We start from the raw sequence: 12,014 nt of genomic DNA on the forward strand, positions 1-12,014 counted from the left end.
TCTGCTGAAGACCCCCAGTCCTGCCCTGCACTCCCCCGGCCCCCAGCAGCAAGACGTCAGTGCCTTGGAAAAGCTATTTTGCAATGAAATTCAGGGCGGTCTCCTCACAGGGACGTCAGAGACGCCGCATTCCCGACCGAAGCCAGACACCAAGCCCAGGTTTAACATTCTGCCCTTCCCAATTATGCACCAGCCGTACAGAACTAGGCAGCCCCTGGCCCCCTCCCATGAAAACACCCCCCGGATCCAGCAGAGACATACAAGGCCCAGCCATCAGCCACCATTCAGGCCTCCGAATTTCAAAGCAATGCTGCCAGCAGGCTTCTAGGGGGACTGTTTGACGTCTCATCGCAAGAGACTAAGAGGCCCAGACCGCTTGCGGTCACTAAGCTATCCCCTGGCATTTCCCCCACGAGTCAGGGACCCCGGCGTCCTAGCTAGATCCCAGCGTGGGGGGTTGGGGGAGGGGGTTATGCGCTCCCTGAAATTCCCTGCATCGAAGAGACGTGGTGTGCCATGTGTCTAGTGCAGCACAGCTGCTGAGCTCCACCCCAGAGACAGCTGCCGCTCAGCGTGTGCGCGCGGGGGCGGACTCTGGGATGCTGCTGGATGAAAGGCAATACAATGTCAGGCCAAATTCCTTGCTGGTGTAACTCCATTGGACTCGGCGGAGTTACACCCAGGAGGGAGCTGGCCCGTCATTGTGATTGATGTGGGTAGGCTGTGAGGGTAAGAGGATGATCAGCCAGAACAGACCCTGCATCGATCCAGCTCCCCCCGCACCCGCCGCCTGGTCACCTCCCCTCACCCAGCACAACAAAGGTCCCGGGGCCCTGCCCGGCTGGGCAACAGACACCCCCCCCCCCAACCTCCCTGCAATCCCCCGCGAGCTGCCAGGAACCCAGCAGAACCCCGCCATGCCCACCGGCTCCCAGCAGCACCGTAACCCTTGGTGGGAAGCCCAGATGCCAGTCCCCCCACCCAGAGTTCACAGCTGCGTGGGGGAATCCGAGGTGCAGAGCCCTCCGGGCGGAGGTGGGGATGGAGAATCAGCCCCGTGATGGAGAGATGGACCAAAAAAGGCAGAGCGGCTGCCGACCCGGTGGATCTCTCTGTCTCTCCAGACAGAGCCCCCCCTACCAAAGCCCCGGCTGCAAGGCCCGCACCGAGCCCTGCTCTGTCTGTTATGCAACGAACGCCTCTGGAACACGCACACACACCTTGCCATTGTGCTGAAGCCATCGGCAGCCAGGCAGGGCCCAGCCGCTGCAGGGACCTTTGTTTCCGTCCTACAACTCAAAGGGTCCCCCCTGAACCGGCTAGATCGGATGGGTCATCCCAGCACCAGGCCGGCCTCAACCCGAGCCAGGACACGCATTGTGCGGCCAGGTCCCCCCCCAATCCAGGCACCCCTCCCCGCGCCATGGGGCTAGACACGGAGGAGACGATGATTTCGACTGTGCCCCCATCTCCCTCAAAATAAAACAGAGCGTGGATCAAAAGCCCCACCGCGATCGCTCCCCACAGTCCCCAAATGTGCCCCCCACCATCTCGGTCTCCTGCAACAACCCCCCCCCCCCCCCACCCCCCCCCCGCTCCCGGGCCCCCCCTTAAAAAGCAGCCCCGGTGGGCCGCCGGGAGACCAACCGCCCGGCGGGGGGGGGGGGGGGAAGCCCATCCCTTTCCTCCCCTGCCCCGCGACAGCCGGCTTGGCCAGTCGATTGCCCCTGAAACAGCCGTCGCCTTTGGCTTTACCTCATCTCCAAAGAAGGTCGAATGCAGAAAGGACAGGACCCAAAGCAGTCCCATGTAGCCTGCATCCTGCAGCAGCTGACGCTGTATCTGTCTCGCTCGGTCTCCTCCTCCCGGGCTGGGTCCTGGGAGTGGAATTTTTTACCCGAGCCGGGCTCCCGGCCCTAGGTGGCAGCAGATCCCGTTCGGCTCCAGCTATCAGACCTAATGCAACAGCCATGAAAAGGGGAAATTCAAGTGTGCAAGGCTCGCTGCAAAGGCGCGTGAGCCTTGGAAAAAGACTGGGGTGGGGAATAGACAAGACCTGAAAAGACAGCAAGGGAGACGCCGGCGGGGCCAGAAGTGTCAGGGGGGCGGCAGGTCACACCTGAAACCATCAGATGAAAATACACAAATCTCATCTCAGACTCAGCGAGGCCAGCGATCAACTGCGCTCCACGGCCCCCGGCCAAGAAGAAATCAGCTAAAGTTTGCAGCCAGGGAGAATTAAATTGGATATTGGGCAAAACTTTCTGACGATACTGCTAGTTACGCTCCGGAAAAGGCTGCCTCGGGAGTGTTTGAGGACAGGTTGGACAGCCACTGCTCAGGGGCGGTCTAGGTTTACTTCATCCCACTTCAGCGCAGGGGGTTGGACCGCCTGAGGCCTCGTCCAGCCCGTCTGTTCTGTAAACGGACAAAAAAAAAATCTTTCCAGAGCCCTCCGAGATTGTTAGAACCAAGAGAACTTTAATCAGCAAATCTGTTGCTTTAGCATCTATTTCAGTTTCCTTTCTGACCCTTATCTGAGAAGCAAACCCTCCACCTTCTCCAAACCCCGTCCCATCGGACACTTGTCTTCTCTGATCCTCCTTTGAGGCCCTGATCCTGCAATCCTTCAGCATCTGCAGGATCAAACTCTTACTATTGAATTTCACTCTCCGAGGTGGGGGGGGGGGCGCAGAGCGTGGCCCCATTGAAGTCAGTGGGAGCTGTCTCTGTCTATTTCTAGTCAGTTTCACTTCCTGATTCTCAGGCCCTCCTACTGAGGACAAGGAACAGCCCTTAGTTATCTGGCCTCTTTGATCCCCTAGTCGCAAAGCGGGGTTAAAGTTCACTATCCTCATTTTACAGATGGGGGAAACTGAGGCGCGGGAAAGGGAAGAGATTTGTCCAAAGTGAGCCAGTGAGTGAGAGGCAGAGCCAAAAAACAGAACCCAGAAGTCCTGACCCTAATGCCAACTCCCTTCTCATCTCCAGACCACACGCCCCTCCCAGAGCTGGGCATACAACGCAGGAGTCCTCTTCCAGCCCTGCCACTACCTCATCCTATCAGGGTGATGTCCTCCCTTTATGCCCTCCTGTCGGGCAGCGAGGCTGCTCCCCTTTCGCCCCTTGCCCGGGCCCTTTCAAAGCCCGGGCACAAAGGGGAACAGGTGTTTTGTAAGCTGCAAAATCAACACATAAACCCTGCAGGGTCCTACAGCATTTGTGCCGGAAGGGAATATAATTCTTCCTGATCCTCAGCCACGCTTGTGCCCTGGAGCATAGAGATCGTCACTAAGGCTTCAGAACAGTTCTCTGCAGAGACCCCCACGCCCGCCCTAACGGTGGCATAGAGCAAGGCCTACGCTTAAAATCAGGCCACTCGCCCCATGCTCACGCCTCTCATGTGCCAACAGTACAGCGGTGACACGAAGGACCTCGCCGCCTCCCAGCCTGTGCAATGACATCCTGCTCCCTTCCCCTCTTGAGGGTTCCCTGGTTGGTTCTGTTCTAGCCTCTTGCCCGGTCCTGGCTGCTCCAAACCAGCCCGAGCCGTGAACACGCCTGCACCTTGCATGCCACTCCGCTCGCCGGTATTTACAGCAAAACAAAGCAACAGCGGGAGAGGTCCCTGGGCATTTCCTGGCGAGCTCAGTTCCTGGGAGGAGACGGGTTGAGAAAGGTGCCACCGGAAAGGACCCTCCAACTCCAGGAGATGTCGCCGAACAACCTCTAACGTCCTTGATGCAAACTCCCAGGTAAAGGGGAAGCTGGGTTGGATCCTCCTGCTTAGTTTCCCCACTTCTGCCCTGCCCTGCCCCTGGGCTGTAGCTAACAGGCCACGTCCTCAACAGGTGTCAACCGGGGTCGCTCCCATCGCCTTCCAGACTAGGCTAATGGACCCCACTCAAGACCCCAGAAAGGGCTTGATTTCCAGAGGGAGAGAGCTAGACACTTCCTGAAAAACCCATCAGGGTTCTTCGAAGGTGTCTCAGGTTGGGCCCCCCCCAAAACGGAGGCACCCAAACTAGCCAGCGCCTTGGAAAAGTTCAGCCAGAGGCAGTAGCACCAACTGGATTCTTTTTAAATTAAATTAATGGAGATATCCCATCTCCTAGAACTGGAAGGGACCTTGAAAGGTCATCGAGTCCAGCCCCCTGCCTTCACTAGCAGGACCAAGTACTGATTTTGTCCCAGTTCCCTAAGTGGCCCCCTCAAGGATTGAACTCACAACCCCGGGTTTAGCAGGCCAATGCTCAAACCACTGAGCTATCCCTCCCCTAACCTACAGGGGAAGGATGGCAGGGGCTCAGCTGAGAATCCAGCACAGCTCTTGCCTCCCCTCTCTCTTCCCCTTGTGCAGCCAGGCAGGGCTGGCCATAATCTGCCCCCATCTCTGCCGCTGATCTCCATTTCAGGGGGCTTTACCCATGAGCTGGGCGGTTTCCCCCTCTGTCCCGCCCCAGCCCTGGCCGATCAATGCAGTTCATAAGGATTCCAAGAGCGGCTCCGGCCAGACCTCAAGGGGATCAAAAGCATTGGACGGAGGCGGGTGCCCTGCCTGGACTCCGGCCACTTGCATCTCCTTTGCCGCTGAGCACGCTGGCCACAGACTGCACAAGCTTTCCTCAGCCCCTGCTCCTCGCTCCGGGCACCCACTGCCCCCCGCTGCTGTTCCAGTCCTGGGCTCTCCGCTTGTACACAGCTCTGCCAACGCCCTGAACTGCAGCCCCCTGCCAGTCCCGCTCTGGGATCCCCACCCTCAGCTCTGCTGATGCCCCACAGTCCAAACCCACCCCACTGCCCCTCACTCCTCAGGTACAAATTATTCCATGCCTGGGCCACTCCTGCGCAGTTAAAGCCCCTCCTCCCACCCTCCCAAGGATCAGCTGTCAGCTTTCCACGGGGGCAACCTCCCCCCCCCCTTCTCCTTTGTCTGATTTCCACTGTCTTAGTAACTAAGATGACGATTTGAAGGCCCAGCTCAGGGCCCCATTGTGCCAGGCGCTGCCCAGATGGAGTGAGACATTCCTGCCCCAAAGAACTCCCGATCTAACCATGCAAAGGGGGGAGGGAGGGGAAACTGAGGCACGGGGCAGGGCAGGGATGTGCCTACAGTCACCCAGCAGGTCAGTGGTAGGAATAGAACCCAGGTCTCCTAGCTCCCAGGCCACAGGGCCAGCAATAGCCATTCCCCACTAGCCAGGCCTCGTACAATCCCAGCCAACTGAGATGGCCAGCAGGAGGCTTACCAGAGCAGCTCAGCGGGTGAGGGCCAGGCCCTGCACCGTGCTAAGTTTAGGGAGGGATGGAGTCATAGCTCTGAATACAGGGAAAGGCCCCTGGGGCTCTGATCAGGACCATGAGGCATAAAATCCGGATGAACTGATGCAGAGAAGCAAGAACAGCAGCGGCTTCGCCTCCCACCACTGACCGGGGATGGGGGAGTGGGGGGTGGAAGCTCCACCAGGGTCTCTGCCCCGATGGGCCAGCAGAAATCATTGTCACGTGACAGCCTCCAACGGGCCTGTTAAAGAACCCATCGGGGCACAGGCAGGTTGGTCTGCAGGAAGGGACCAGAGACGCGGGAGGAGGAGAGCTCTCCTCCAAAGCTGCAAGGGGCAAGGTCACCCCCGTGCCCCCTGAGCCATTCCTTGGAACCTCGCTGTAGCAAGGGAGTGGGAGACAGGCGTCCTGGGTGCTGCGCCCTGCTCTAGCAATTAGGACTAGTGGCTCAGAGCAGGGGGCTGGAAGTCAGGACTCCTGGGTTCTCTTGCCAGCTCTGGGAGGGGCATGGGGTCTAGGGATTGGAATAGAGGGGGCTGGGATCCAGGATTCCCTTATCAATGACATGCAGGGTAAATGAGTGCCATTTCCCCTCTCTGTGCCTCAGTTTACTCCTCTGGGAGGGAAGAGAAGTCGGAGCCCTGCAGAATGCCACATGAGACAGGCCCTTGAGGCAGAAGAGCAAATCACCCAGAGTCTTCCCTCTGCCGGCTCTCAGGGAGGTAGGAACATGCAGCCCCCACCTATCCCCGTAGGGTTTGCAAGTGAGTTTCCAGCCCCTCGCAATCAGTGGTATTGACAGATCAAACAACGTAGCAGCAGAGACAATACCTGATCTTCATCCACCGCCTGGAGATCATCTAGCCGAGGGCCGGTACAGCCTCCGTGCCAGGCTCAGGTCTGTCCCAGGACTGACACGGGTCAGGCAGGCAGAGGCTCTGTCTCTCGGCTCCACAGGATCGGTGCTACGGCCCCAGCCTCGGAACAGTCTCTAGGAGGAGCCCGGTCACTGCGCTAGACCCCCCTAGGGGTCTCACTCTTCCTCCAGGGTAAGCCAGGCAGCTGGACCACACCGTGAGCTCCGTTCAGCGAGTCCCACTAAGACAGACCCCTCAGGGAGACAATGCACCTCGGCCAGTGTTTGCAGTGACACCCACACGGCGCTGTGGAGAGTCCGGTTCGTTCATTAACTGGAAGTTCTGTGGGTAGTCTAGAGAACTGGAGGGGAAAGCAGAGCCCATTCTGGTTAGCCCAGAGCCCAGCCAAGCTGCGCGGAACCCCTTGGTTCAGGCTCTGTCTGTCTGACCTCCTTTGAGAGATCCCTTACTCCTTCCAGCAGCCAGCTCTTACCCCACACCAGTCCTTTGATCTCCAGCTGGGGGATTGTTGTTCATCTGCCCCAAGGAGAGATGGGGGAGTCCAAATCCCTTGGGGATGTTGGTTGCTAGGTTCCAATGTCCTGGCGATTGGATTCACCACTGTCGTCTCAGATGCTCCGTTTATTGGAGACTAAGGCCCAGACAGCTAGGTGACACCCACACCCTAATTCTCTTCGCCTGCCCCGAAAGCAAACAGTCCTTTTCCATCCCACTGGGTAACAATGCAGCACATGGGGAAACTGAGGCACAAACAGGACTCAAAAACATTACAAACTATTCCCACTTTGGGACACTCTTCCGCTAGGGAAGCAGGCAGGCAGCTCCCACCATCCCTGCTCAGAGGCCCAAAGGCGAACCCCAGTCCAGCCCACATTCTGCCAGCCCCTTCATCCCTGCTAATGCTGAGCTGCTCCTTCTGAGCCTCAAAGACCTGATCCTTCCAGCTGGAGCAGCTCGTTACCTGGCTCTCTGTGGCAGTGGAGTCCTCTCTGTTAACGCAACACGACCCGCCCAGACAGGGTGCGTGTCCTAAACGTACGACCTGAGCCTGGGAGCCGGGCCCCATCGTGCTGGGTGCTGCAGACACAGTGAGACTGGCCCTGCCTCACAGAGCTTGCAATCTAAACACACCAGATAGACAAAGGGTGGGAGGGGAAACTGAGGCACCGAGCAGGGACGTGACTTGCCCAAGGTCAGCCAGCAGGTCAGCGACAGAGCCGGGAATAGAAGCCAGGACCCCCAATGATCACGCCCATGCCTTAATTACCAGCCTGGCCTTCCTCTCTAACACCTTCCATCCCCCATTACCTGTCTTTCCATCCAAGCGACAGTATTTCTAAGGCTCTGACTGGGCTGAGTTCTAATGTAATCCAGAGGGTTCTAACCTGTTTCTCCCCTCCTCATGGCTCCCTAAAGGCCAGGTGTGATGAAGTGGGGGATTGTCTTGTTTTTAAAACCGTCTATACTCCTCTGCACGACACACCTACATCTCTCCTTCTCCCCCCCCCCCCCCGGCCCCCCTGGGGGGGGACGCCGTCGCAAGCCTGCTGAGCGGCACCAGCGCACACGCCCCCCGCCTGTGTCGGGCTGGCTTGGCTGTGGTCTTCACGCTGCGGCTGGTCGCCTTGGCGGTTGGAGCCAGGACCCTGTGGCGGGACGAGGTGGGGGACTTGGCCTGCAACGCCAGCGCGGAGAGCTGCCGCCGCACCTGCTTCGACACTGCCTTCCCCATCTCGCCCTTCAGCCTGTTCGCGCTGCAGCTGGCAGTGATCTTCAGCCATGCTCTGGCCAGCTCTTGGCACTTCCGCCCGCACGGCGAGGGCATGGGCAGCTGGCTGCAGCCCACGCTCTGGGGCAAGCAGCAGCGGCTCTGGCTCCACTTGGGAAGTCTCTTGGCCAAGGCTGTCCTAGAAGGCATCTTCCTGGTGACGTTCCACACGCTCTACAGCCACTTCCCCGTGCTGGTGCAATGCCCTCCCTCTCCCTGCCCGCCAGCCGTGACCTGCGCCATCCTGAATGCCCAGGAGAAGGACGCCTTTAACCACTTCATGGCCGGCTGCTCCTGGGCTGGTCTCCTGCTCAGTCTGCTGGGAACACAGCACGCAGCCGTTCAGATCTTCCAGGAGGCTTCTGGAAAAGCTCCGCGAAAAGGCACAGCCAGGAAACCACGCGTGTAACTGGCCAGGTGTCACAATGACTTCGCCCGGTTGCCAGCAGGGCTTGAGCCCACGACTTTCAGTGCTCACTAGGAGGAGCCACCATTGCTTGAGCTAAAGGAGTAACTCCTCCAGCTGATAGCACCACTAGGCTATTATCCACTATTATCCAGCCACTAGCAGGGGACAAAGGCACACTCTGTGTTAGGGTAAGTTGCATAATCACCCCAGAGGGAGAACGAGGACGGTGGATAGGAATAAGGGACACGGGTTTTGTCATTTCTCCATCAATCTCGCCCAAGAGTGACAATTAAAGCGACTCTGAAACGACCCCCAGCAGATCAGACCCTTACGGAACAAAGGCTGGCAGCTCCTTGGGACAAGGACCGTTTCTTTGTGCTGTTCATACAGCTCCGAGGACGATGGGGCCTGGTGCCACGCCAAGGGCCCCTGGGTGCTACCGTGATACAGCTACTAGGATGACATTTAGACGAGGGAATTTAAGCCGGGTAACAGGAAACATTTGCAAAAGGGCCGAGCTGATTGTGTGGAATAATCTCCCAAAGGGCTCGTGGTTAAAGACATTTAGAGCTGGAGTAGACAAAGCCCTATCTGTTTATCTCCTTACATGGCCCACACCAGCAGGCCTGAGTTAGTGTTTATGCTCACACCCCCTCTACAGGACACGGAAATATTAGCCTCATCTTACAGAATGGAGGTGCAGGGTAAGTGCAGAGATTTGACCAAGACCAGCCAAGAAGTCTGTGGCAGAGCCAAGTAGTCCCAGGCCCATGCCTTAACCCCAAACCCAGCCTTCCTCCCTGGAGAACCACCCTGCACTGGCAGGAGCTTGATGCGGATGGCTTCTCCGGCTTGGAGTTCCCAGGCTTCTACATTTAAAAGCCACGTGTGTTCGAAAGTGCGCCGAGAGAAGACGATAAGAGAAGAGCCGAATGAACCTAAAAAGCTGCTAGGAAATTTCAGGTTGTTCCTCCAAATTCTAACTGAGAGTTGGGCATCTGATTTAGACTTTTCATCTCAGGAAGGGTTACAAGCTCTGACCCCAGCAGCCAAACCCACGCTGCAATGCAAATCCTCTCTGACCACTGGTGAAAGAGGCAGTAAGCAAATTTCACATGATCTCCAGAAATATTGACCAAATGGGAATAATCTCACAGCGACATCTGCTGGCCAAAAAACACTACCTGGCTGCAAGCCAGCCTGGCCCGCAAATATCCTTCTGGCTCTCAGGCGGGGTAGCCTGGAGGTCAAACATCAGTCATCCAGACAGTTCCTGGAGCCATGGTAATGGCCATGTAGCAATATTTACGCTCATGCACTCGCCTCTGGGTGGCTTGCTAGCATTTCAGCAGCGGCGTGATCTATAGAGCGTACAACACCTGGGGACACGGTTCTGCTGGATGAAGCAGAAAATGGTGTTAAGAGTAGCAGACAAACACACCAGGCACAGAGAATCGCTGCTCCTCTTCGGGGATCCCGCAGCACTTTGCTGTACCAGCAGTGCCATCCCCGGTGTCTCGTTATTATGCAGGAGGGCTCAATAGAACTTCTTTCGCACTGATGCTCCTAATGGGTTAAGAGAGCTGCATTCTTTAATCAGACCATTGCTGGGGTACCTGGAAAACAAATGGATGCAATAGCTACATCTTAACAGTGAATGCCTGTCCCCAGCCATTCACATGGAGATTAGGTTTGGTGCACAAAGGACATTCCGACACCAGGCAACCCAGTTCTCTCCTTTCTAAAGCCATCCAATTCCTCGGTTATTATTTAAGCTCCTGGACAGGCAGTCATTCGGGGACAAGGGGAGGGTGCAAAGCCTCTTTTTGAATCTAGGCTATTCCAAAGAGAACAAAGCTGGTAGAGCATGAAAAGGCTTTTTGGAACCAGCCACAAAGATTCCCTTTTGAACCCTGCTGCTAACTGACCTGGCGCTCCCCTCATACGCCAGCAAAGAGCAAGTCAATGGATGGCAGCCAGGATGTGTTCACTGCGGGCGCTGGGCCGGGCACCAAGGCTGCAGTAGTTGTTTTGGTGGGGGAGCGCCGGGAGAGGTAAATCTAGCATTGGTGAAAGGTCCTAGATTGGTAGATCAAGGCCAAGCCGCATAACAGGTACAGCAATACAAGCTTCCCACTAACACACACCTGTCTGTATCTTGTCATATTTAACTGTAGACTCCTTGGGGCAGGGGCCGGCTTTGTGTCCTATGTCTGTACAGCACCTGGCACAATGGGGTCCTGCTCCAGGACTAAGGCTCCTAGGGGCTACGGTAATACAAATAGAAACTCTCTCCGCCTGGCTGCAGAAAGACCATCTTTTGAAGGGTGTCCAAGTCCTCCTGACTTCTCTGCTGAAACTGCAATGGTGGTGATGTTGCAGACACGTTTCATAGGAAATGGAATGAGACCCACCTGTTCTTTTCACACGGGCCATCAAACAGCCATCAGGGTAGTTCCCATTGACCTGAGCCGAATTAGCGACGTTCGTTACCAAGCCCCCGCATGGGGAACTGAAGGGATAGCAATTGACGAGATCATTATGTAGCATCTTTCAGCCCCAAATGCCCCAGGCTAGTTTACAAATCAACCTACCACTGAAGTGCAGGCACCTTTGGGGAGAAACGTGGCCAGGAAAGTGGCATCACCAGCCTCAGTTATAGGCCTTATAGAACGGTTAGAGCTTCATACTAGGCACACTAGAGTTATTCTACCTACCACCCAGGATTCATCCCAACCCCCACTAGCTGTAGTGTGCGAGAGGTGTCTCCCAGCCAAGAGGTATCCAAGCTTGATATCACTTACCTTGCAAGATCTATAAAAGCACAGGCCAAAGGGAGACCTCAGTAGTTTGAAGAAAAGGAGCCAGGTTGCTCCAACCCCCATGTTTTAAAACATGTTATCATGAGATGTAATTAGAGGAAGCTCCCAAAACTCTGCATTTCAGTCAGAGGGAACGGAAGGAACCAGCACTACCCAGTAGCTTGCAGAACAAGGAAAGGGGCTACCATTTGTTTGGGTCATTGACTGAAGTTTCACACACCTGCTGCCACAGGCAGAGGAGAATCTGTTGAACCCACTTGGGATTAGACCCTAGAACAAAGTCTTGGCAAACCACATGAACTTCTGTTTGACCTTAATATTACTAGACAAGAGAAGGAAAAACTGATGAGACCAGAGCTGTGTCAGGAGAAGGATTGAAGACTGGAGAACCAGGGTCTTAATACACAAATCCTTTTATAACCATGCTTCTGCCATTGGGAACCTTTAGTAAAATCCTGTTTCAATTGAGTATCAATTACTTCTAAAGAAAATTGTGCTACAGAAAGCAATGCAGCTGTAAGGAAGCATGCTCAGGACACGGTATTTTAGACAGGTCCCATTAGGGTTTCATTTATTCAATGTTGTTTTTCTTTCCGGTTTTACACACACCCAACAATGAAACCACTCTGATTAGTTTCCATACAGGTGTTTGTTTTTAGTGGGAAAGGATTCTGGACCTCTCAAGAGTACAATTAATGAAACCAGCATGGGATTTCCCGGGGCAGATCATGTAAAGAAAAGTTGCATTCACGTTTCTAGTCCATCTTCAGTGTTCTTCTCTAGCATTTACCCGTAGATTATGCCAGATGAGATTTTTCTGCACACTGAGATGCATCGACCTACAGGGTTTATTA

The 12,014-nt window shown here is 55.8% G+C and overlaps 1 protein-coding gene across 1 annotated transcript; it reads left to right on the forward strand.

Annotated features, from left to right (window-relative positions):
* Nucleotides 1-7,687: 7,687 nt before the first annotated feature.
* On the forward strand, nucleotides 7,688-8,338 carry LOC112113793 (gap junction beta-4 protein-like; the record flags this gene model as incomplete). The annotated part of the gene is made up of 1 exon (XM_024210202.1): nucleotides 7,688-8,338. A coding segment is annotated over one exon (651 nt), but the record flags the coding sequence as incomplete, so codon positions are not given.
* Between the last annotated feature and the right edge of the window lie 3,676 nt (nucleotides 8,339-12,014).

Source organism: Terrapene carolina, unplaced genomic scaffold (genome assembly GCF_002925995.2).
Source record: "Terrapene carolina triunguis isolate 2854851 unplaced genomic scaffold, T_m_triunguis-2.0 Scaffold194, whole genome shotgun sequence".
NCBI lineage: Eukaryota > Metazoa > Chordata > Testudines > Emydidae > Terrapene > Terrapene triunguis.